Source organism: Centropristis striata, chromosome 7 (genome assembly GCF_030273125.1).
Source record: "Centropristis striata isolate RG_2023a ecotype Rhode Island chromosome 7, C.striata_1.0, whole genome shotgun sequence".
Taxonomy (NCBI): domain Eukaryota; kingdom Metazoa; phylum Chordata; class Actinopteri; order Perciformes; family Serranidae; genus Centropristis; species Centropristis striata.
In genome coordinates this window covers 10,867,348-10,891,479 of record NC_081523.1, presented here as the reverse complement: position 1 = coordinate 10,891,479, position 24,132 = coordinate 10,867,348, and the positions used below count along the sequence as shown (strand labels likewise).

At 36.9% G+C, this 24,132-nt stretch overlaps 4 protein-coding genes and 2 non-coding genes across 7 annotated transcripts in view; 4 read left to right on the top strand and 2 right to left on the bottom strand.

The window, feature by feature from the left end:
* The window catches only part of sgsm1a (small G protein signaling modulator 1a), a 32,431-nt gene extending 22,272 nt beyond the window's left edge, over positions 1–10,159 (top strand). Inside the window, exons 16-25 of one of the 2 annotated variants that reach the window (XM_059337493.1) lie at positions 1,800–1,928; positions 2,009–2,191; positions 2,555–2,620; positions 2,857–4,002; positions 5,006–5,130; positions 5,822–5,904; positions 7,061–7,170; positions 7,305–7,401; positions 7,824–7,991; positions 9,183–10,159. In XM_059337493.1, coding sequence (XP_059193476.1) covers positions 1,800–1,928; positions 2,009–2,191; positions 2,555–2,620; positions 2,857–4,002; positions 5,006–5,130; positions 5,822–5,904; positions 7,061–7,170; positions 7,305–7,401; positions 7,824–7,991; positions 9,183–9,271 — 2,196 coding nt within the window. In that variant the 3' untranslated portion in view covers positions 9,272–10,159. Of the gene's footprint in view, positions 1–1,799; positions 1,929–2,008; positions 2,192–2,554; positions 2,621–2,793; positions 4,003–5,005; positions 5,131–5,821; positions 5,905–7,060; positions 7,171–7,304; positions 7,402–7,823; positions 7,992–9,182 lie in introns of both variants that reach the window. The other variant, XM_059337492.1, reaches the window with a different exon arrangement.
* Positions 10,160–12,099: 1,940 nt separating this feature from the next.
* trnak-uuu (transfer RNA lysine (anticodon UUU)) lies at positions 12,100–12,172 on the bottom strand. The gene has a single exon. It is a non-coding gene; the product is annotated as a tRNA-Lys (tRNA).
* Positions 12,173–13,580: 1,408 nt separating this feature from the next.
* On the bottom strand, positions 13,581–13,653 carry trnak-uuu (transfer RNA lysine (anticodon UUU)). The gene has a single exon. It is a non-coding gene; the product is annotated as a tRNA-Lys (tRNA).
* Positions 13,654–13,864: 211 nt separating this feature from the next.
* On the top strand, positions 13,865–16,837 carry gatc (glutamyl-tRNA amidotransferase subunit C). Its single transcript, XM_059336257.1, has 5 exons — positions 13,865–14,379; positions 14,469–14,519; positions 15,449–15,618; positions 15,768–15,871; positions 16,469–16,837. Exons 1-5 carry the CDS (start codon positions 14,203–14,205, stop codon positions 16,528–16,530), a joined length of 564 nt encoding a protein of 187 aa, XP_059192240.1. The 5' UTR covers positions 13,865–14,202; the 3' UTR covers positions 16,531–16,837.
* A 696-nt stretch (positions 16,838–17,533) lies between these two features.
* LOC131974648 (polyubiquitin-like) lies at positions 17,534–18,811 on the top strand. The gene is made up of 2 exons (XM_059337050.1): positions 17,534–17,687; positions 17,793–18,811. The coding sequence occupies exons 1-2, from the start codon at positions 17,685–17,687 to the stop codon at positions 18,276–18,278; spliced, it is 489 nt and encodes a 162-aa protein (XP_059193033.1). The 5' UTR covers positions 17,534–17,684; the 3' UTR covers positions 18,279–18,811.
* Positions 18,812–22,198: 3,387 nt separating this feature from the next.
* Positions 22,199–23,869, top strand: LOC131974649 (polyubiquitin-B-like). Its single transcript, XM_059337051.1, has 2 exons — positions 22,199–22,538; positions 22,649–23,869. The coding sequence occupies exon 2, from the start codon at positions 22,661–22,663 to the stop codon at positions 23,132–23,134; it is 474 nt and encodes a 157-aa protein (XP_059193034.1). The 5' UTR covers positions 22,199–22,538; positions 22,649–22,660; the 3' UTR covers positions 23,135–23,869.
* Positions 23,870–24,132: the final 263 nt, after the last annotated feature.

The window sequence follows — 24,132 nt, the reverse complement described above, 5'->3', positions numbered from 1 at the left end:
ATAACTGAAAACATGTCTTATATTCTAGTAAGCAAAGGGTGGATACTTTGAGGAATCTAAAATACAAGACATGTTTTCAGTTATTTCACACTATTTTGTTAAGTACATAATTCCATATGTGTTCATTCATAGTGTTGATGCCTTCAGTGAGAATCTACAATGTAAATAGTCATGAAAATAAAGAATACGCATTGAATGAGAAGGTGTGTGTCCAAACTTTTGGCCTGTACTGTATATTACAAATATTGGTAACGCTTTATATTAAGGTCCTTGTAATAACCATTAATTAACAAGTAATAAGGCCCTTGTAGGTCCTTACAAGATGCTTATTAACATTATTGTGTGTTTATAAGCTTATATAAGTGTTAATAATGGCATTACAAACACCCATGACCCACCCATTATGTCTTTGCCATGCCTTTATTAATCTTATTTTGTTTGCTTATTGATATTAAAATATACTTTATTACTCATCTATTATAAGTTAACAATAAGTTAACTGTGCTTTTTGCAACTACCGGATCTAAAGCGAGAACAATGCCTTATTACTTGTTAATTAATGGTTATTAAGGACCTTATTATAAAGCGTTACCCAAATATTATTTGTCTTTTTTTCTTGGTATATTATACAAATGTAATTTTGGTAGCACTTTATTTGAAGGGGTATACATGACATCTGTCGTTAAGATGAAGGAGACTATGCACGCTTATGAATATTGTCATTAAGTGTCATTCGGTAAATTAAGTCACCTTTAATGCAAAGTTGACATTGTTTGGGATGTCTTTAACAAGAACACAGGATCACTTCCTTAAACAGAGGGCCCCGACATATTCACATACATATACATTTTCTACTTTTGGTGGGAAGAAAACTAAAACCAAAGAGGATTACTTGTTCTTTAAAGAAAAGAAAAAATGTTTCTTTTAACATTTGTGATCATGTATGTTCAAACAGGAAGTAAGGAAGTAGTTAAACAGATTATTATACTGATTTATAAATACCTTAGTCAACAATTTAAGTGTACTTATACATTATAAGGAGGAGTTTTCTACTTTTTTTCTTTGCTGTGATGGTTTCAGCCATCTCAAACGATGTCAGCATTGCATTAAAGGTGAAATAATTGACCAAATTACACTGAATGACAACATTCATAAAGCCTCCTTCGTCTTTTTTTAAAAAATATTTTTTGGCCATTTTTGATAGAGACAGAGGGGAAGACATGCGGGAAAGTGCTCCGAGTCAGATTCGAACTAACAAATAAAGTGTTACCATCATTTTTGATTATTATTGTGGTAGCCAATCATACAAGTGTTAGAATTTATTGACCTTGGAATCAGTAGTTCCACTAATTTTTCCTGATATCAGGCAGAATTGTCAACTTGTTACACTCCATCCTTAGTCTGACTTGCCATTCTAACCAATTTCCATGGAGCAGTGAGATTAAATTTTATAACCAACCATTAGAGACGAACATATCCACCTGTATCTATGTTGTATGTATCTATGCACTTTTGAGAAGACGTACCATTTATGTAAATGTACATCTGGACAATTTAAAGGTGATTCCTATACATTTTCTTGCTAATTAAGTTCAAAATAATGATCACAGCTATTATGTTATCACAGCTGCCGGTTGTCTTCCCCACCTTCCCCCCTCTTGGATGCATTAATTAACTGCACTGACAGTGAAAGCTGCTCTGAGGCCTCTGTCTACAATGCTGTTGCAGGCAGATGTCATTGTCTTTTTAAATTAAGGAAAAATCCAAAGATTAATAAAAAAAAGTATTTGTGTCTTCAGGCATACGAAGAGGAGGAGCTGCTTCGTCTGGTCTACTTTGGCGGTGTGGACGCCTCGCTGCGTAAAGAGGTGTGGCCTTTCTTGCTAGGTCATTACCAGTTTGGGATGTCAGAAGCTCAGAGGAAGGAGGTTTGTTGTTTCCATGGTTGTGGCTTTGCATCCAAAAACATTTTCCACCTGAAATACTGAGCCCTCCCCCCTCACCCCAGGTGGATGAACAGGTCCGAGTGTGCTACCAACAGACGATGCATGAGTGGCTCGGCTGTGAGGAGATTGTTCGCCAGCGGGAGAAGGAGCAACATGCTGCTGCATTAGCTAAGTGCTCCTCTGGAGCGAGCATCGACTGTACCAGTCAGAAGGTGATGCACCGCAACTCCACCGTCAGCAATGAGGTGAAGCAGTAATGAACACTTATATGCACAGTTAAAAAACAAATATGGCCTAAAACAGTTGTATAGTTGGGCAAGCTTTCTAGTTATGCAAAATCTGCATTATGAAAGACTTTATCAGGCTGAGAAGTTCGAAAGAAAATCCATCAGTTTTATTATAGGAAATGTGAAATCCAACATTTTTAGAGCATGAGGGCTCATTCCTCATTTTTATTCCTTGAGGTTTACAAAATTGCAATACTAAATCAACGAAATGCCCCTTTAATGTGAGCACAGCACATGAGCCAATGTACAATCACAAAATATATATTCAAAATATTTTCTATAATTATTTCTTGGCCTTTTATCTTCATTACCCATTCCCAGTCCTCACAGAGCTCAGACAGGCAGAGTCTGGCTCGCCTGCAGAGTGACTCCAGCAGCAGCACACAGGTATTTAACTCTCAACGTGTAGCAGCGTGCATAAAGTAGATGGTCTTTTCTAAATGTTTTCAACCAAACTAAATGGCTTCTTTAGACTTTTACTATCCTGATCCTAAAGTAATGCATGTGATCTCAACCTTCTGAACCAATATTCCTCATCCCTGCATTCTCTCCCTTGCTAGTTCTTCACATCCTCCCATCCCTTCCCCTGGAGCAGCCTGCTTCCCTTTGGCTTGTTCTTTCAGGTGTTTGAGTCCGTCGAGGAGGTTGACCAGATCGAGACGGAGCCCAAGAGCGAGGAGGCCAAGCAGGTGCAGAAGATACCCAACGGAGCTCTGCAGAACGAGACGAGCTCTCCTGACTCGGGACACCCCTCCTCCCGCAACTTCTCAGTCACCTCCGGCCTGTCGGACGGCTCGCTCACAGAGGACAGCGCTGCGCCTGATACAATCCAGAGATCTGTAGCTGTCCCTCAGGTGCCTCAGAGCCCGGTCAAACCTGTAGTAGTAGAGAGTGAAGGTCTGACAGAAGAGACAGACAGCCAAGGGAAAGTGAAGAACAAGGAGGAGGATAAAGCACCCGATGAGACCAAAACTGCAGAAAATACCAAGATGGCCAACAAAGAGACAAGTCTGCAACCCAAAACAGAAGAAGCTGTTGATGAGTCTGGAGGAATTAAATCAGAGGGGATCAAGTGTGAGGATAAAGATGCACTGGCAGACATTCAAGGAATTAAAGCTTTAGAGTCAGGGGAAAAAGAAAAAGAAGAGCCAGCTGAGGATACTGTGATGGTGTCAGCAGCTGCCACGGAAACAAAAGGAGAACTTGTTGAGCAAAGTCTGAAAAAAGAAGTAGAAGTTAGTACTGAAGAAACATCAAAGCTTAAGAAAACAAATGTGGTAAAGACAAAGGAAATTGCTGAATCAAAGACAAGTAAACCGCAAGAGGTTTTATTGGCAGAGAGGAGAGAAAATATATCCTTTGATCCCGTAGCTCCCGAAGTTGAAAAGAATCTGGTTTTCTCAGCAGACGGCGGGAGAGCCAGAGAAACCTACTTTGCCTCTCAGACAGACGAGGCTCAGGTCATGACTGAATCTGATGAGTCTCCCTCAGCCATAGAGATGGAGGAGATCCCCAAAGCCAAAGTTTCCATGGTGCCTTGGAGCAGGAAGGGACGCTGTGAATCATCATCTTTCTCTGAGGACTCGGTCCCCCACATGGAGCTCAGGCAGGAGGACGAGCAGGGGAAGCCCGGCCCGGAGGGCACAGAGCACATCCTGTGTGAGGAGCCGGAGATGGAGAGCCTTTTCCCAAACTTTGACTCTCTGGCTGGGCCTGCAGACACTAAGAATAAGGCGACGTCTCAAGAATCTGCTGGGAGTACCTTCTCTGTGAGCACACATATTTTTTTAACCATTTGTGCATCGAGTTGCTTTGTCCTCAGAGTAAAAAAACACCCCTTCCTGAAACTGCTATGAAAACATTTCAATATTATTTTCCACTTTCTCTGAATTCAATCAAATTTAACCAACATCAGTACTAGAGGTGTGAATCATCAGAGGCCCCACGATACAATTTTATCTCGATACTTGAGTAGATACAAAATTATATTATTGCGATTTTAAGCGATTTGCGGTATGGGGAGTATTGCGATACAATATATTGCAATTTAACTGTTTTACTGCATTTTGTGTCCAACAAAATTAAATTCAATCAAGAATTGTTTTTTTTTTTCAAATAAGGGAAAATTTTCAGTCTATTCATCTCACTTAGGACTTTTTATTTCTCCACAATGAGAGTCAAACACAAAAAACAACCAAGTATTCAGTCAAACTGAACTGAACTGATATCAAACATGTATGGACGACAAAAATTGCAGCATTTTCTCAAACTTTCCTCAACTTTTAGCTTCACTGCTCTGAATTTTTTTGAATGTAACATTAAAAAAGCCTAACTTTGCGCGTTGTTTCGCCAACTTCCCGACACGATATCCTGACGTGGTGCCTATTTTCCCCCACCTCTAATCAGTACTGATCATCACAAGCAACTGTTGATTTAGTTTTATTAATGAATTAATTTTAAGCCTTTAGATGCCAGTCTGCTATAATATAATGCCTCTGTTGTTTTTCCTGTACACTAAATGCCCGGGGGATTTTTTTTTCACAGTCTGGGATGTGGAAATGATTAACAAAAACATTGAATTTCATGCATTGCAGCAATAACCCTAGTTGAAACCAGGAAAATAGCATGTTTTTGCCGCATAGGACAAACACGAGAAAATAGCTCAGTGTGGTGAAAAATAGTAAAAACCATAATTTTTAAGCCAGTGCTTAGGCAAATCAATGCAGTAATGAGTTTTATCAATAAATGTGTTTATTGTTTTGTTTGTTTCAGCAAGAGCTTTTGGATCTGTATTCATTAAATCTACACCGCATTGAAAAGGATGTCCAGCGCTGCGACCGAAACTATTGGTACTTCACTCCTGCCAACCTGGAGAAACTGCGAAACATCATGTGCAGGTAAAACACCGACAGTGACTTTTTTCACTGCTGCATAGTATTTACTGCTGCTCTGTTGGATGTAATGAATGAAATGCGGAGGAGGAAAATGAAATTAACTGCTCCTGGCTCCACAGTAAATCATCTGTTGAGTGTTTGATGGTTATTTTATGTGCTTTACACCATAACAGCCATGAAACAATCCACAAAGTAATGTTTGACTTCTCTCATTCACTGGCTTGCTTATTCGTACACCACTACTGTCTCTCTCTTCTAACACTTGCCTGTTCCCTCAGCTGTCTCTCTCTCTTTCTTTTTAATGATTTTGGAAATAGACCGCAAAGCCCAAGTACCTGGGACTCCAGAGATGCCTAATCATTCCGCACTAATTGTCTTGAAAAAAGAATCTTACTGAAGACTTGTTGTGTTTGCATTTTATATTGTTGTTATATATTAAGTATAGCACACTTATTTATCTTTATTTTATTAACATACTTACTTATTTCTATGTCTATTTTTTATACAGCAGCAGCTATAACAAAAGCAACTTTCCCCCAGGGATAAATAAAGTATTTCTGATTCTGATCTTCAACAATGAAGAAAAATTTGGAAATACCTCTCAATCCAGAGCTGCATCTGATTCAGTGTATGAGTGGCGGATAATAACAGCCGAGGACCGTAAAGTTCACTTCTCTTGGTTGTATATTTACAGCTATATCTGGAGGCACCTCGACATCGGCTACGTACAGGGCATGTGTGATCTGCTGGCTCCACTTCTAGTCATTCTGGACGATGGTGAGTCAACGCTGAATCACTTCTCTGACATTTGGTGTATTTTTACAGTTATAGATGGAACAACAGAAGACAGTTGACCCACTCGCTTTCTCCCTCCAGCTTCCTCTCGATTGCTAGTTAGATAGGTGGATGGATGGATAGATAGAGATAGACAGACAGACAGACAGACACACAGATAGAGTCATGGAAAAAAAATGATCACCCTTGTTTTCTTCAATTTCTTGTTCATTTAAATGCCTGGAAAATGGCTAGATATTAGCTCTTAAATTAAACTGTTATGAGCTATTTTTGTTGTTATAGTTATATTTGTCCAAACAAATAAACCTTTAGTTGTACCGGGCATTAAAATAAACAAGAAATTGAAGAAAGAGGGTGGTAGATAGATAAGATAGATAAGATAGATACAGTTGAAACCAGAAGTTTACATACACTATATAAAAAGACACATATGCTTTTTTTCTCACTGTCTGTTAGGATTACCAAAATTATTTCTATTTGCTAAATGCCAGAATAATGAGAGAAGGATTTTTTTAGACATTTTTTTTTATTACTTTCTTTAAAGTCAGAAGTTGTGCTTATACTTGGGTATAATTATTTGAACAGATGAATGTGGCACCTTCAGGCATCTGGAAATTGCACCCAAGGATGAACCAGACTTGTGCAAGTCCACAATTATCTCCCTGATATCTTGGTTGATTTCTTTTGACTTTCCCATGATGTTACACAAAGAAGCAGTGTGTTTCAGGTGTGCCTTAAAATACATCCACAGGTGTGTCTCCAATTAACTCTAATGTTGTCAATAAATCTATCAGAAGCTTCCAAAGACATGACAGCATCATCTGGGCTTTCCCAAATTGTTTCAAGGCATAATAATGTTAGTGTATGTAAACTACTGACTTTGAAGAAAGTAATAAAAAATTGTTTAAAAAAATCCTTCTCTCATTATTCTGGCATTTAGCAAATAGAAATAATTTTGGTAATCCTAACGGACCTAAACTTCTGGTTTCAACTGTAGATAGATAGATAAGATAGATAAGATAGATAAGATAGGACTAGTGTGTTAAGGAGGCAGAATAATTATTTGATACTATTCATGAATACCGAAAGAGAACAAAATTGATAATGTCATATGCTATGTTATGTTTCCTCCTTTCAGAGGCCATGGCCTTCAGCTGTTTCACTGAGCTCATGAAGAGAATGAATCAAAACTTTCCACACGGAGGAGCGATGGACACTCACTTTGCCAACATGCGCTCTCTTATCCAGGTGACACAGAACCACTTAAGTCTTTGCACATGCTGTAGCAGTCAGATCTCACTAAATCCATTCATTACCAACAAACACACAACCAGTCTCATTATTTCTCTTCTTGAATCTCCTCTGATGCCCCGTCTCTGTAGATCCTCGATTCTGAGCTCTTTGAGCTAATGCACCAGAACGGAGACTACACCCACTTCTACTTCTGCTACCGCTGGTTTCTCCTAGACTTCAAGCGAGGTAAAGTAACGGGCCTTATGCGAAAGAGTTCATTAGAGGAGTAGGAGATTCTTTAAGCCCTGTTGGTGGATAAAATGCCAAACCACTTGGCACTTGGCAAGACATTTAGTTATCAAACCTTGGAAAGGATTTGTCAATTATGTTGTTGGAAAACTATTCTTTGGAGTTACATGTGAAATATTTGACATGAACTGCAGCTGCAGAGATACGTTTTATAATAAATGAGGCTTTATACTGAAGATTTAACAATGGACTTGTTTTCTCCCCGAGGTATCTCAGTATATCTTCTCTAACACCCGTACAAACACCTGCTTCCCCTCTTATCCTTCTCCACTGATAACGCCACTTCCTGCCAACTCACCTCCCAGCCAAGTCCTCAAACACAGCTTAACTCCCATTTCTTTATGTGATTTGTCTTCCAGAGCTGGTGTATGATGACGTGTTCACAGTGTGGGAAACGATCTGGGCAGCCAAGTATGTCTCTTCAAGTCACTTTGTCCTCTTCATTGCCCTGGCGCTGGTGGAGATCTACAGGGACATAATCCTGGAGAACAACATGGACTTCACCGACATCATTAAGTTCTTCAATGGTAAAGAAATGTCCCGCTTTACATGCAAAGCTCCTCATTCCTCCTAAAGGTGCACTCTACTATTTTTTACACCTTGAAAATGAAGTTAACTCGTCATGGGGAGGAATGTTTGGCCTTCATATAATAGTTTTCAGTCCAGAGGAATGTTTCACTCTTCCAGATGCCACTGTTTTATTCCGTGCAATGCAAGATCTAGGATTCAGGGCAGTGGTGGAAAAAGTATTCAGATCCTTTTCTTAAGTAAAAGTGCCAATACCACACAATTACTCCACTACAAGAAAAAAGTCCTGCATTCAAAACTTAAGTAAAAGTAAAAAAGTATCATCATCATAATGTACTTAAAGTATCAAAAGTAAAAGTAGTCGTTATGCAGAATTGCCCCACTTGGATTGTTATTTATATTAAAAATATATTATTGTATTTTTATTATTGTGCATTTATGTAAGCAGCGTTTTCTTTTTCTCAAAAATAGGGCTTGTTTTGACTACTTAATATACAGTTATGAGGTTTAATTTATTTTTTTTTAAATGTCTAATAACTTTAAGATATGATAATATTTGCCTCAAAATGTAGTATAGTACACGTATAAAGTACTAAAGTATATATAAAGTTCATCAAAGTTGTAGTTAAGTACAGTACTTGAGTAAATGTACTTAGTTACATTCCTCCAGTATTTCAAGGTGTGACATAAACCCTACAGTGGAAACTTGGAGCAGATAATTTGAAAGATGTAAACTTTTTACTGGCATGGCATGCAACTAAGACAAGCTATCACAGTGCATTGTGGGAAATGTAGGAACCAGCTATTTATAAGCTTGACTGCACAAGGGACTAAAAGTCAGAATACTGTCTGTCGCCCTCTGCTGTCCATTCTCCTTTCAATCTGTTTCTCATTAGTCCTCCAGCAAAATACGTCCTGATTGAGATTTGCCAAAGGAAAAAGCTCTGATTGGCTGTGAGCGAGCACACCATAACACCTATTTGAATAATTATAAATAGGAAGAGATTCAGAGGTCTGTAACCAGGCTACATCTTTGTACTACTTTCCACTGTAACCTGATGCTTCACTGTTGGGCAAATGTTACTGAATGTCATTTAGAAACAAGCCAAAGCTCCAGACATTTAAAAAAATAAATTTGTGATTTAGTTGATTTCAAGAAAAATTTAACTTGCATGTTTTTTGTCTTTCAGAAATGGCCGAGCACCACAACATAAAGCAGATTATGACCCTGGCCAGAGATCTGGTCTGCAAGGTGCAGATGCTGATAGAGAACAAGTGATTGTGCCATGCGTCTTCTTTTTCCTTCCAAGTAAAGTTTGACCGGCTGTAGCAGCACAAGAGTAAAATACATCTGAGCACACACACACACACACTCTCTCTCATACAAACACACACACACACACTACACAAAGCCTTTACAATCACAGTTTGCTGCTATGAGCCTTATTGACTGTATCCACAATGTTGTTTGTGTTGTCAACAGCTGTATGAGAATATTATGCTTCATATTTGTCAGTATGTTCAAGTGAAAACAAACGTATCTGAAAAAGCTTTTCTTTGATTTCTAAATATTTTTGTCAGAAATCCCTAAAGTGTCAATCTTAATCCGAGTGCACTTAATATTTTGAGATAAAGAAGGTTTTAGTTGCACGTTTCAAACCAAAATGCAGAGCTGAATTCCACCAGAGACTATATTTATGAGAAAAAGACATTGTGATAATAGTTTATAATAATTATTTTAATAGTCAAAGCCTACAAGATTAAACTTTAAATATATCAGTAAGTTACCCCCTGTTCCTACCCCTTTATGAAAGAAAGAAAGAAAGAATGTCAGCAGAATTTAATTTACAACACTCTAAAAATTAAATTGATTTTAAATAATGACTGGTACAGAGTGTTGTAAGAGTACTTTAGCTTTTAGCACCACGTCAATTATTTAGCATCCTACAGTGTTTGTCATCAATTGAACTGCCTCGTCTGCCAAATATTGTCTTTATTGTTATGTGTGAATTGTACTGTACTGAGAGAAAATTGTGTTAACTTATAATAATTATATTATGTAAAATCATAACCTAATATTTAAGTGACTTAAGGGATGTCTGGGAGGAGATTTACATAAAGCAACAAGCCTGATTTGATAGCCTATTAAGTTATTTTTCATGAACCACTGTATATTTTGTAAATTGTGCAGTATTACTCACCTTGACTTTTGTCTTGTATTGTCTGACACCTGTTTGTTGAATTAAATGTTATTTTCAGCTTATATATGATTATGAATTGGGAAGCTCAGATGAGACAGTGAAAACATTTCGTTTTGTGGTGCCACATTAATGAGATTCTTTTTAGTGTGTGTGACTTTAATAGAGAGATGGAAATGAATGGTACAGATGAAGTGATGAGGGAAACTGTATTGATGTTTTTGGCAGATGTTGGGCTTGTGAGGACGTATAATATATTTGCTTTTTAACCCCTGAAGTTATACCGTTGGCTTCAGTGACCGACATTCATGCTTGTCATTAATTGCCTAAAACTTCACTCAGTTGGTCTTCAAGTGTTGTTTCATGAATGTGTTAAGATGAATTGCTTTTAATATTGGTGTGTCTTTGTGAATGCTAACTGCTGTCGGAAATCCTTTTTTTTTTATTGTAACATTTATTTATTTATTTATTTATTAATTGATTCGTTCATTTTGTCATTGAGAATCTGCTTTGTTTGTAAAGCTGATATTTTTATTTTGAAGCCAGTTCTAAATGTGTATTGTTAAACAATCAAATTCTATACTAAGAGATAATATATAGATATATGTATATATCCATCTATCTATATATAGATATATTAAATGGTATATGTTCTTATAATAAAACAATAAAAATGGAATTGTCATTATTTTTCCAAACCTCATGTAATGTGTATTTCATTCAGTTCAAATTAATCAAACTAATATATTATGAAGTTAGAAGGTTTTATATACATCAAGATGGTAATGTCAGTCACTTGGTCGGTCCACCTCTTTAGTCAGTGCGCGAATATCTCAACGATTGGTTGTATTGTTATGAAACTGGCTTCTGGCATCCATGCACCCCACGGGATGAATTGAAATAGTTTAGGGGATTTTTTTTTTTTTTCATATTATCCATGGTTATGAAAAATGAATTTATTACCAAGATATAAATAAATTAAGGGAAAGAATAAAGTGATGAATACATAGATAGAAATGAATTTAGTTCAGGAATACATTCTGAAATATATAAATAAATGCATAATGCATTAGAGTGAGGTTAGAACCTTTGAACTCATTAGTTTACAGACAAATACAGAAAAAAACAAATGAAGGTGGATAAAATGTAGAAATATTTATGTACTGATGCTAAAATCAACTTTTATGTGTTTTTTTAGCATCTAATTGTTTATTTATATATTTTGTTCAGTATGTATTTATGCTATTGTTGTAATTTTATTTCTGTATGTATTTATTCTTCTGTCATCAAATCAAAGTCGTGAGCTCCTGTTTTCTTTTTGACAACCAATCCCTGTGACCCTTTAATAATATGTTCCCAACCAATCAGCGTTGAGCTTCTAAAAAGAGCAGCCAATAACAAGTTGACTACAGTTGACTCAAGTGAAGCCGAAGAAAGTCCTTCGTTGGGTTACACAAGGTAAAATGCTTCAATTTAATTGGTTTTGATAAATTAGGTAGCTAGGTAGCTAAAATGTATTTATTCTAGAGAAGAAATGGCACACAAGACATTTTTTATATACTTTGTAGCAGAACCCTAGTCTGTACGTTAGTAGTGAACATTTAGCTAAATTTAGCCTACTCCTTCTCTGAGGACATATTTTCTCTGACAGTATTAGTTACCAGTTCATAAACATATATCGGTGTATGCTGTCACAAGGTATGTTAATATAGAATCTTTGAGCAGCAGACTTTAGATCTAATAGCCAAGTCAGAGTTATATATTACCGTATGTTGTTAATTATTGGCGTTATACCTGCTAGATATCGGCAGTTAAATGTATTAATGATGTGTATTAGCTTGCTGAAGTCAGCATTTAAAGTCAGCTAATAATACGTGAGTTCATGCAGGGCTGTATCTGAAAAAAGCTTCGCCCGAACAGGGACTTGAACCCTGGACCCTCAGATTAAAAGTCTGATGCTCTACCGACTGAGCTATCCGGGCTCTGGCAGGCGTGGTGTCCATCAAGTATTCACAGGTTCGATCCCTGATTGGAACAGATCAGATGGATTTCAAATATGTGATTCAGATAAGGTAGATAGGTTCTGAAAAACAATTATTAGGATGTTAGGTAGATTTCTTCCAGGAAGTTCCGCCTTCTTGATCTGTTGATTCGTCAGTTTTAATCAATACAGGGAAACATCATGTCAACGGGCCACAATCTTCTGATGCCCGGCACATCAAGTTCTGACGTGGCCTCTTCTCCAGAACCTTCAACAAAACCTCCTGCCTTGTTATGTCTTACAGATATAATTTGGAGCCACTTATTTTTTTTAATGTCTAAATGTATTCTAAAGTCTAAAAAATATGAAACAAAAAATATAAAAAAATATTATATATATAATATATTATTCAAATTCTTTGTGATTATAGAATCGTAATCAGTTTAAGCAATGTAATCAAAGTAATCACAGTTTCTAAACCAACATTAACCCACAAACATAATCATTGTATCAAAATCATATTGCCTGATTAATATATAAATGCATAGAGAGAGAGATAGTACCAAGGTTGACCATTGATGATAGTGACCTGCGTCACGCACAGAGACAGACAACAGAGACAGACAACAGGGAGACATAAAAAGAAGCAGCAATCAAGCAATCAAATCATTTTAACAGGTAGAATAATCTAATTATTTTAACAAAAGTAAGAAAACACGGTATATTTATGTAGTATATTTCTATAGATCTATATGTTATTATAATGTATATGCTGTAGAATGAATGTATATACAATATGATATGTATATGATTATGTGTTAGTAGATTGTGTAATGATGTATACATATATGATATGTAGAAATGTGTGTAATATGGATTAATATGTGAATAATTCATATAACGAAGAATGAATGAAGCACAGTTAAGAAGTGTAAACGCTCACTCTGGTTTTGTTTTGTTAGCTGAAGCATATTGCTCACTTGTTTTTTGTTGTTTTTTTGTATGTTTTTAATTTTTTATAATGTTTATGTTTTGTGTTTTCAACTGTATATTTGATATTGTTGGGCCCCATGAAGAATAGCTGTGGCTTTGCTGCAGCTAATAGGGATCTTAATAAATGCAAATGCAAAAATAAATGCAACAATGCAACTTTTACACATGTTAATAAATATTTTCGAACCAAGAGCAAATTCATGTAAACAATTTGAAAACAAGCAGTTTTTGGTCTTGTGATACTTTTCATACACTTTGACTAGATCGGGCAATTGCCAGTGGGGCTAATGGTCCAGTAGAGCCATTCTTTCTCTCCAACTATTCGTTCTAACATATTTTATAACAGTTAATCCGGATTATATTCACAGAGCCAACCGATGTCTGTAAAGACACAAATACTACTAAGAAAAAGCTTTCGCCCGAACAGGGACTTGAACCCTGGACCCTCAGATTAAAAGTCTGATGCTCTACCGACTGAGCTATCCGGGCGCTCAGCAGTACTGTTTCACAGCAGCATTCATAAAATTAACCAATACACCGTGAATGAATACGCTTAGCACTATTTTTTATCATATACTTATAATAATTTTGTGCGAAAATTGCTATCACATGTAACTACAGTACGCATGCGTCAACGACATTCTTCTGAAATACTTTTAACTATATTTTCCTCGATTACACCATAGGATTAAACACAGGAAACCCACAGTGCTATCAGTGAAAGATGTGATGTTATAAAGCTATTTTACTTTGCTAAGGAGGGTTAAATGTTGAAGAGAAAAAATGTTAGACGCCATCGCTTTATTTCACATCAAACCTGTTATTTGCGTGGGCTGTAAAACGAAGAAGGAAGGAAGTGGAAGTTAAGCCTCTCGCTTCCCCTCGTCCTCTTTACCTCCCCTGGGCTAGCGTTAGCTAACTGCATGCTAGCTCAGACCCAAGCACTGACCTTCCTGGTGAGTTGTTGAATAGTCAGAGAATGTGACACAATTTTTAGACGTCTCGGTCTTAGCTGGCTACCTAATTGTTCCAAAAAAAATGTCAGTGTTTAGTGTTGCTGCTAAACGCACATGTCTTGGCGTGTCACGGCCTGCATTTAACCTGTTAACACACGATAGACACTCAGTAACAAACGTGAAGAGCTTCTACAGGAGAGGAAACAGCTGTTTGCACAGTGTAGCGCGTCTGTTGAGCTCTCAACCACATAACTCCAAGGTAAATTGTAGAGCAATGATTACAATTTGAATTGCAGTCAGTTTTCTTTTTTTCATGCTTGTCTTGTTACCTGGGGTCTCATCTAATAGGTACCAGAGGCTGCAACATGGGAACTAGTACCAGAAGACCAACTTCCCCCGGTAATATAGCCATCACCGGTTGAATCTGAACATATATAGTCTATGATCTGAACACAATACTGCACTTACATTGTGTTAAGTCATGCTTGGTGGCATAAATTAATGTTAGATTGTATATATTTAGTTGAAATTCTTGTCTTAAAGTCAGATGCCCATGTGTACATTAGAATAGAGCTTGCTTACTGTAATCATTCCCCATGTATATGCTGGCCATGAAAAGATCCCTTTGCTAATTACTTTTAAATGTAATTGATGAGGAACAAAATCATGTACAAAAAAGATTGCGGTTTGAGGTATAAGATTTTTGTGTAATATGAGGCTTCAACTGTTTTAAGTTACAGTGCTTTTAAATACAAACTCACCGAGTTTAAAGGGAATCATAAAAATAAAAAAGACTTGTTTTTATGGAACAATAAGACCAAATCACACAATTATGTAAAAATGAAAACGCTGAGATTACCAAAGACCAAAAGTCAAATGATAGGGCCTGAGGCATGACTGTTTAGATTATTAATTGATGTATTGACTTTATTTTATTACTCACAATTAAAAACACCCTAGAGGGCAATGTTTATGCTCATTTTCAGGTTGATAACTGAATATTGGCTTTATATTACAACATGTCTAAATGCTTTAATGTTTTCCTGTTTTCCTCATCTCTTTACTGTCTGTCATTGCAGCTGGGGGGAATGATTTTAAGGGAGTATTACAACACTTTTAACAATAGAAAAATCATCAGTAAAGGCTTCAAAACCAAAATCTACACAAGAAATTAAGTTCCAACAGGAATGTAAACTGAAATTGGGGAGAAATGATCAACATTGGCAACCAAGATAACAGGTCCCCTAATGTTAGCATTGTCCCCTTTAAGTGGTTGTGTAAAGAAACTGTCACACCAACATTTCTAAGCATCACTGTTAATTTCACAGCCTGCCCATATCTCTGCTGACCTGGTGGACAAACTGGAGCAACTGGCATTAGTTGATTTCCGCACCAAACAGGGACTGGCCTGTTTGGAGAAAGCTATACGGTTTGCAGATCAGCTTCATGTTGTTGACACATCAGGGGTTGAACCGATGGACTCAGTTCTGGAGGGCAGGTATGGTACAGATACATATTTGCATGTGGGCCTTTTCATCACAGTTATAATCCATTTGCATAGCAAATGAACAACAACTGTAGCTTCATTTTAAACTCTTGTGAAGAATAATCTATGAATGTGGTTATGTTTTATCTGTGCACATCCAGGACGTTAAACCTGAGGGACGATGTGGTAATGGAAGGGGACTGTGCAGAAGAATTGCTTCAACTTTCCAGAAACACAGTGGAAGAATATTTTGTGGCACCACCAGGTAAAAAAAAACAGCCTGAATACATTTATTTTTGATATTCGTGTTGATTTTATGACTAGTTGTACAATATTGCGACATAAATGGTTTCCGACTTGCCACTACTGCAATCATACCAAACATTCACCTGTTACATATACTATTCATACGGCACTTATCTTAACACTTTCATACCTATTTATACTCCATACATTTCTCTTTAATGACACATTTTAACATTTATGTTTGCATTTATTTAATATTTAATATTTTTAATATACTTTTTTCATTCATTGTTCATACTACTACATACAACAACCTATCTAACTGCAGGATAAAGTTCTAATGTGAAATATCTGAAATACAAAATGCCAAATAGCAACCATCTAAGTATTTTATGTATATAAGGTGTATATAATGTATGCTTATTATGTATGTATATGTATTCTTTTTATTCTTTATTCTGTTTTGATATTTTTGTAAACTTCCCTGTCTGTATCTTGAGCTGCTGTGACGACTAAATTTCCCCTCTGCGGGATAAACAAAGTCTTGTCTTATTTGAATCGAATCTAAAATGAAAGATAATGCTGTTTTATTATAATATGTATTTTCTCACCACAGGGAATATTCCTTTACCAAAGAGGGAGGAGAGGGCCACCATGCTCAAACACTCAGAGTTATAATATTTATGAATTTATTCCTCATATTTATTCCCAATGTTTAAATTGAAAGAAGTTGAAAGTAAAAAGTGCTGGTCATGCATTTAGATTTGTTATATTTCAGTTTCACTTGACATCTGCTCTTTGATAGTTACATCTTGTTTTAGTTTCAGTGTAATTTTATCCAAATTGTGAGTCACCACCAGGGTGTTGGCAACCTGTGTGATCAGGACATTAAGAGCAATTGTTTAAAGTTGTGATTTACATTGTGATCATAATGCATTCTGTTTTCACTGTTTGTTTTTTTTACAATAAAAATATAAAAAAATATATTTTTAAATATATATTTTTCTTCTCTTTCTGATTTGTTTCCGCAGAAATATTTTTATGTGTCTAAAGGGAGTTTTTCAAATTCATAGTGGATGTGAGGGCTCCTGATATAGGCCTATTTGTGGAGCTTTCCTCCTAGTTTGGGTAGTGTAATGTTCCACCAGCCCCTAGATTCCCATACCAGTATGTTTAATGAGATCAGCAAACTACTTTTAGTTGTTAAAAGTGTAGTACCATTGCTGGTGGTATGGTTAAGTGAAATTACCCTTTTTAGTATGAAGTACTCGTCTTAAACATGCCATTTATAACCGTTGAAAGGTACTGGGAAAGCTTGAAAATGGACCTTGAAAGTGCTTGAATTTGACCATTGAAAAATTGTACGAACCCAGACTGACCTGATATGACCTTACATAAGATCGGAAAGTCCCGATGGGGTGATTATCGTAATCAGGACTTTATATCTTCAGTTACCTTTAATGTATTCATACCTGCAGCTATTGGCCAGTCTAATAAAACTGGATTATTACGTGGTAAGTCCATAAACTTGCCCTCAGGCCGTGTTAGTAATGATCAAAACATTGCAGCGCCCATAACAGCGGAGCAGAGTCATGTTTGGAGAATAGAAACCGAAAACACTTACCACTGTTGATTCAACAGTGTTAAGTATTTTCGTTTTCCGTCCCAGCTGGACGGAAAACGAATCTTAAGAAAGGGGGAGGCGCTGATCAGCTGTGTATATAAACAGCGTGTGGGCAGAAACCTTTCAAAGCTGCAGCTGAGCATCCTTTGTCTACCTGCAACACTCTCAAGACTTAAACTTTTCCGGAGGACTTTACTAAAGTGATCACATGGTATGAAGCTCTATTTATCAATATTGTAATTAAATACAACTTGAAACTTTGAGAAAAAGTTTATCAATTTGACTTATTTAAGTAATGTATGAAATTACCTTTCAGGACACTTTCAACATGGAAATAAACATCAAAATGCTGGATGGGTCTTGCCACACACTGGAGGTGAACCCAGCTTGGGCAGTAGGCTATCTTAAAATACGCATCCAGGAGAAACTGGGAGTTCCCTGCAACACTCAGAAGCTGATGTTTGTGAACGGCCACAGCACTCATCTCAGCGACGACTCAAAGCCCCTCGGCTGGTACAGCCTGCACCGAGGAGCCACCGTGTCCCTGCTGGTGACCCAGCCGGTAAACCAGCCGGTGCAGGTGTTCCTCAGAAACGAGAAGGGGGTGACCACCACCTACGACATCAAACTGGACGAGACTGTGAGCCACTTCAAGAGCAGGGTCCAGAGCAGAGAGGGGGTCCCTGTGAGCCAGCAGAGGCTCAATCATCAAGGCAGAGAGATGAACGAGGGGAAACTGTCCGACTACAACGTCACTGCAATGAGCACCATCGACCTGATGCTCCGTCTGAGAGGAGGCTGAGGACACTTCCGGTTACCAGAAAGTGACTATTCTGCACATTCCCTTTTTAAAATCCGAATGAACAATATATAGCCTTGAATTCCATATTTTATTTTATTTATTTGTATTTTACTTTGGACAAATGGATGCATTCCTACACGTGTAAAGGTAGCATGTATCTTCCCAAAAAAAAACCCAATTAGGGTTATTTAATTTTGGTTCTGAATTCGAAATTTATCGTTCATATTTATTCCCAATGTTTCATTTGAAATAAGTTGTGAGAAAAACATTTAAAAAGTGCTGGTCATGTGTTTAGATGTGTTATTTTTTTCACTTGACACCTGCTCTTTAACGGTTAAATCTTGTTTTAATTTCAGTGTTATTTTTATGCAAATTGTGAGTCACCGCCAGGGTATTGGCAACCTGTGTGATCAGGACATTAAGTGCAATTGTTTAAAATTGTGATTTACATTGTGATCCTAATGCATCCTGTTTTCAATGTTCAATGTTCAGTGTTCAATGTTTTTCTACAATAAAAACATTTTTAAAAGTTATCTTTGTCTTCTCTGTCTTTCTTCTCTATGTGCCTAAAATAGACTGAACGGGGGCAGGGGTGGGGGGGCATTTCATCTAATTAAATCATTTTCCCTTTCCCTAATAAAACTAGAATGACCCATCTAAGTGCAATACTGAAGAGGGGTGCTACCAAAAAAATGAATAATGTTCACATGGAAAGATGCAGGGTGAAAATAATGCATCCACACTATAATCCATCCCAGCTGGTAATACTACAACTATTGTTTTGGGAAAAACATGCTTCATGTAACTTATGTGAATTTTATAGACAAAATATGTAATAACTACTCTATTGAAGGATGTAGTGTCACTTAAATTCCCTCACACAGAACAGGAGCTCCTCTTGGTTATACTATAACACTTAGTTTGTGAAAATCTGCATTAATTTAATTTGGGGGATTTTTTAAATCCTAAAAATCAACAAAATATGCATGGCAAAAGAAACTGTTTTTGGCTTACATCGTCTCTACATTTTTAACTTTGTATGCAGTTGCATCAAAATGCATGTCATCTGAAAGAAACAATAGTGATGCAAAACTTGCACATTTTGGCATTAGTTGATTTCTGCACCAAACAGGGACTGTTTCTCCTGTTTGGAGAAAGTTATACGATTTGCAGATCAGCTTCATGTTGTTGACACATCAGGGGTTGAACCGATGGACTCAGTTCTGGAGGGTAGGTATGGTAGGCAGTGGCGGACTCAGACTGTTTGAAGGGCAGGGGCGAAATAATATAAAGGGCCCATTCAGCACAACATGGGGCCCCACCAGCACGCAAGAAGCTATGATGCATGATGTATGATGAAATAGTCCTTGTAAATGACCTTTAATGTGATTACAACATCACTTCATTTGTTGTTTTTATGTTTGTTTATTTAGTTTCTGAACATTAGTTAAGGTCCGGTTATTATTTCATATAGGCTATCTTAAACAGACATTATATTATGTGCTTTTATTTTGAAAGCGTCTCGCCGAGACCTAATAAACACCCGGTGCTTCAGATTTTACCTACAGTGGGAAAAGTGTGTCTGAAAAACTAAGATGCATGTCTTCAATGCTAAATGTGCCGAAGTTAAATGAAACGCACTAGCACCTGGCTAATAAGGGGCACAAGGTTTGTTTTAGTTACTTTCATGATATATTATGTCCGGCTCGAGTTTGGTTGCCGTTGATAGTTGTAAATATGAAACTGTTGTGGTTAGCGGAAGCTACTATTAGCATTGGCCGAGCTGCTGTGTTGCTCTTACAGTGTGTTCATACTGTGTTTGTAATTGAATACGGTCCACGGAATAAAACCATGTGAACCACCTCCCAGAAAAGGATGCCTATTCTTACTTTTACACACAGTTTTATAATGTGAATGTGCGACTATCTGATTGGTCAAAAACTGTTGGGGCAGCGCCATGGTTTAGACTTTGACCTGCCCATTTTGTTGGCACACAGGCTAGTCCTAGCCTCTTGGTGCTTCAGCTTCCAGACACCGCCCTGTGGAAGAAAATACAGCTAACTGTACACTTCTGTATCTTGTCAAGTGTTCGTCAGTGCCTATTTCCACCTGGGCCTTTGACCTTGAATTGTTGCACCAACAGTGCTTCAGTGTTTCATCTGCCCTCAAAAATGTGGTTATGTGCAAAGTGTTATCAGTATGTCCTTTCTGTTGATACTCCTTATTTCTGTGTGCTGTGCCTGGCATATAAAATGTGTGTTTTATGCTTTGCTAAATACATTTCTAAGCAGCATTTTACTAAAGGTCATAATGCAGATTATTGATAATTTTATTCATCTCTAACACATGGTTTCTGACAGTGGGGGTTCTAGACCAATTTTACTGTGGGGGCCAAGGAAGGGCCAGTGTTTAATCATAGGGGCACATTAAAAAACGGCAAAAATTATATTTAAGCATTCAAAACCTTTATTTTAGCTGAAAGTCTCATTTAAGCATATTTGGAAGAACTACATTGATTGAAGCAATGAGACTTACCAACATTAACAAATATTTTTGTACAACAATGACATTTCTAATTTTTGTGCACAATTACTTTTTTATAATTTTGAAAGTGCAGTACAGTGAGAATGATCTTTATATTCAGCTTTTATTACACAATTAAACTATTATACAATGTACACATTCTGGGTTCCTTTTGTGCACTTTTTTTTGTGCAATTTATTTTATTACATTTTTATTTATTTTATTTTATTGTTGCACTGTGTTTATGTATTTTAGTACTTTAGTTTTTACCATATTTCCTGCAACTGTGATATCTGTGATTTGGTCAACCCCGGTTGTTTTAAATGTGCTCTATAAATAAAGTTTGACTTGACTTGACAATGAGATATTGTTTGAACAAAAAAATTGGTAAGAATTGTTCCATCGTTATAAATTGATCATTTTATTATGAATTTGACACAGGGGCCACAGCAGGGGCCAAGGGCTTCTTCACAGGGGTAGTGGCCCCTGGAGGCCCCTGTGTAGAACCACCACTGGTTTCCGACTTGCCACTACTGCAATCATACCAAACATTCACCTGTTACATATACTATTCATACTGCACTTATCTTAACACTTTCATACCTATTTATACTCCATACATTTCTCTTTAATGACACATTTTAATATTTATGTTTGCATTTATTTAATATTTAATATTTTGAATATACTTTTTTCATTCATTGTTCATACTACTACATATAACAACCTATCTAACTGCAGGATAAAGTTGTAATGTGAAATATCTGAAATACAAAATGCCAAATAGCAACCATCTAAGTATTTTATGTATATAAGGTGTATATAATGTATGCTTATTATGTATGTATATGTATTGTTTTTATTCTTTATTCTGTTTTGATATTTTTGTAAACTTCTCTGTCTGTATCTTGAGCTGCTGTGACGACTACATTTCCCCTCTGCCGGATAAACATATATATTTCATATATTTGTTATATTTCAGTTTCACTTGACACCTTTCCTTTGATGGTTACATCTTGTTCTTGTTTTAGTTTCAGTGTCATTTTATCCAAATTGTGAGTCACCACCAGGGTGTTGGCAACCTGTGTGATCAGGACATTAAGAGCAATTGTTTAAAGTTGTGATTTACATTGTGATCATAATGCATCCTGTTTTCACTGTTTGTTTGTTTGTTTTTTACAATACAATTTTTAAAAGTTATCTTTTTCTTCTCTTTCTGTTTTGTTTCCGCAGAAATATTTTTGACGTGTCCAAAATAGACTGTGACGTGTTTGTCAGGTACATTTCACGTGATGAAATTATTTTCCCTTTCCCTAATAAAACTAGACTGACCTGATATGACCTTACATAAGAACCGGAAAGTCCCGATGACGTCAATATCCTTCAGTTATCTGTAATGCATTCATACCTGCAGCTATTGGCCAGTCTAATAAAACTGGATTATTACGTGGTAAATCCATAAACTTGCCCTCAGGCCGTGTTAGTAAAGATCAAAACATTGCAGCGCCCATAACAGCGGAGCAGAGTCATGTTTGGAGAATAGAAACCGAAAACACTTACCTCTGTTGAAGCAGGGGCGGGAAACGAATCTTAAGAAAGGGGAGGCGTTGATCAGCTGTGTATATAAACAGCGTGTGGGCAGAAACCTTTCAAAGCTGCAGCTGAGCATCGTTTGTCTACCTGCCGCACTCTCAAGACTTGAACTTTTCCGGAGGACTTTGCTAAAGTGATCACAAGGTATGAAGCTCTATTTATCACTATTGTAATTAAATAGGCTACAACTTGAAACTTTGAGAAAAAGTTTATCAATTTGACTTATTTAAGTAATGTATGAAATTACCTTTCAGGACACTTTCAACATGGAAATAAACATCAAAATGCTGGATGGGTCTTGCCACACACTGGAGGTGAACCCAGACGACACAGTGGCCTCTCTTAAAATACGCATCCAGGAGAAACTGGGAGTTCCTTGCAACACTCAGAAGCTGATGTTTGTGAACGGCCAGAGCACTCATCTCAGCGACGACTCAAAGCCCCTCGGCTGGTACAGCCTGCACCGAGGAGCCACCGTGTCCCTGCTGGTGACCCAGCCGGTAAACCAGCCGGTGCAGGTGTTCCTCAAAGACGAGAAGGGGGTGACCACCACCTACGACTTCATACCGGAAGAGACTGTGAGCCACTTCAAGAGCAGGGTCCAGAGCCAAGAGGGGGTCCCTGTGAGCCAGCAGAAGCTCGTTCACCAAGGCAGAGTGATGGATGGAGGGAAACTGTCTGACTACAACGTCACTGAGAAGAGCACCATCGACCTGGGTCTCCGTCTGAGAGGAGGCTGAGGACACTTCTGGTTACCAGAAAGTGACTATTCTGCACATTCCCTTTTTAAAATCTGAATGAACAATATATAGCCTTAAATTCCATATTTTATTTAATTTATTTGTATTTTACTTTGGACAAATGAATGCATTCCTACACGTGTAAAAGTATCATGTATCTTCCAAAAAAAAAAAAAAAAAACCCAAAAAAAACAATTAAGTTTATTTAATTTTGGTTCTGAATTCTGAATTTATTGTTCGTATTTATTCCTAATGTTTCATTTGAAATAAGTTGTGTAAAAAAAAGTGCTGATCATGCATTTAGATTTGTTATTTTTCAGTTTCACTTGCCACCTGCTCTTTGATGGTTAAATCTTGTTTTAGTTTATCAGAGCAGGGGCGTCCCTCTCTACCTTTAAAAAACTTTTGCCCAGCTCTTCAGAGAGTACCTAGTAACTCCTAGCACTACACAACAATTCTACTCCTTAAAGAATTGTCACTAGCACTTATTGCTGCACTAATGGCTCTTATTGCACTAAACCTTGCTCGTTTCCCTTTTTTCTGTAAGTCACTTTGGATAAAAAAAATGTAAATGTAGTTTCAGTGTCATTTTATCAAAATTCTGAGTCACCATAGGGTGTTGGCTACCTGTATTTTGAGGAAATTAAGTGCAATTGTTTAAATTTGCTATTTACACTGTGATCATAATGCATCCTGTTTCACTGTTTGTCTTTTACAATAAAACATTTTTTAAAAGTTATATTTTCCTTCACTTTCTTTCTTCGTTATGTTCCTAAAAATGTGTTTTTTTAGGGAAATTTCATCTGATTAAATTATTTTCCCTTATAAAACTACTACTTAATGCTACAAAAATAATCAATAATGTTACCATGGAAAGATGAGTCAAAACAATGCATGCACACTATAATTCATCCTAGCTGGTGATACTACAACTATTGTTTGGGGGAAAACATGCTTTTATGTAATTTATGTGAATTTTGTAGATATAAAATATGTAA

Bases quoted from the DNA above. Each gene is read 5' to 3' on its own strand.
- gatc (XM_059336257.1), top strand. From the start codon at position 14,203: ATGTCAGTGTTTAGTGTTGCTGCTAAACGCACATGTCTTGGCGTGTCA. The intron at 15,619-15,767 runs GTATGGTACAGA...GTGCACATCCAG, and splicing joins GACTCAGTTCTGGAGGGCAG to GACGTTAAACCTGAGGGACG. The intron at 15,872-16,468 runs GTAAAAAAAAAC...TTCTCACCACAG, and splicing joins ATATTTTGTGGCACCACCAG to GGAATATTCCTTTACCAAAG.
- LOC131974649 (XM_059337051.1), top strand. From the start codon at position 22,661: ATGGAAATAAACATCAAAATGCTGGATGGGTCTTGCCACACACTGGAG.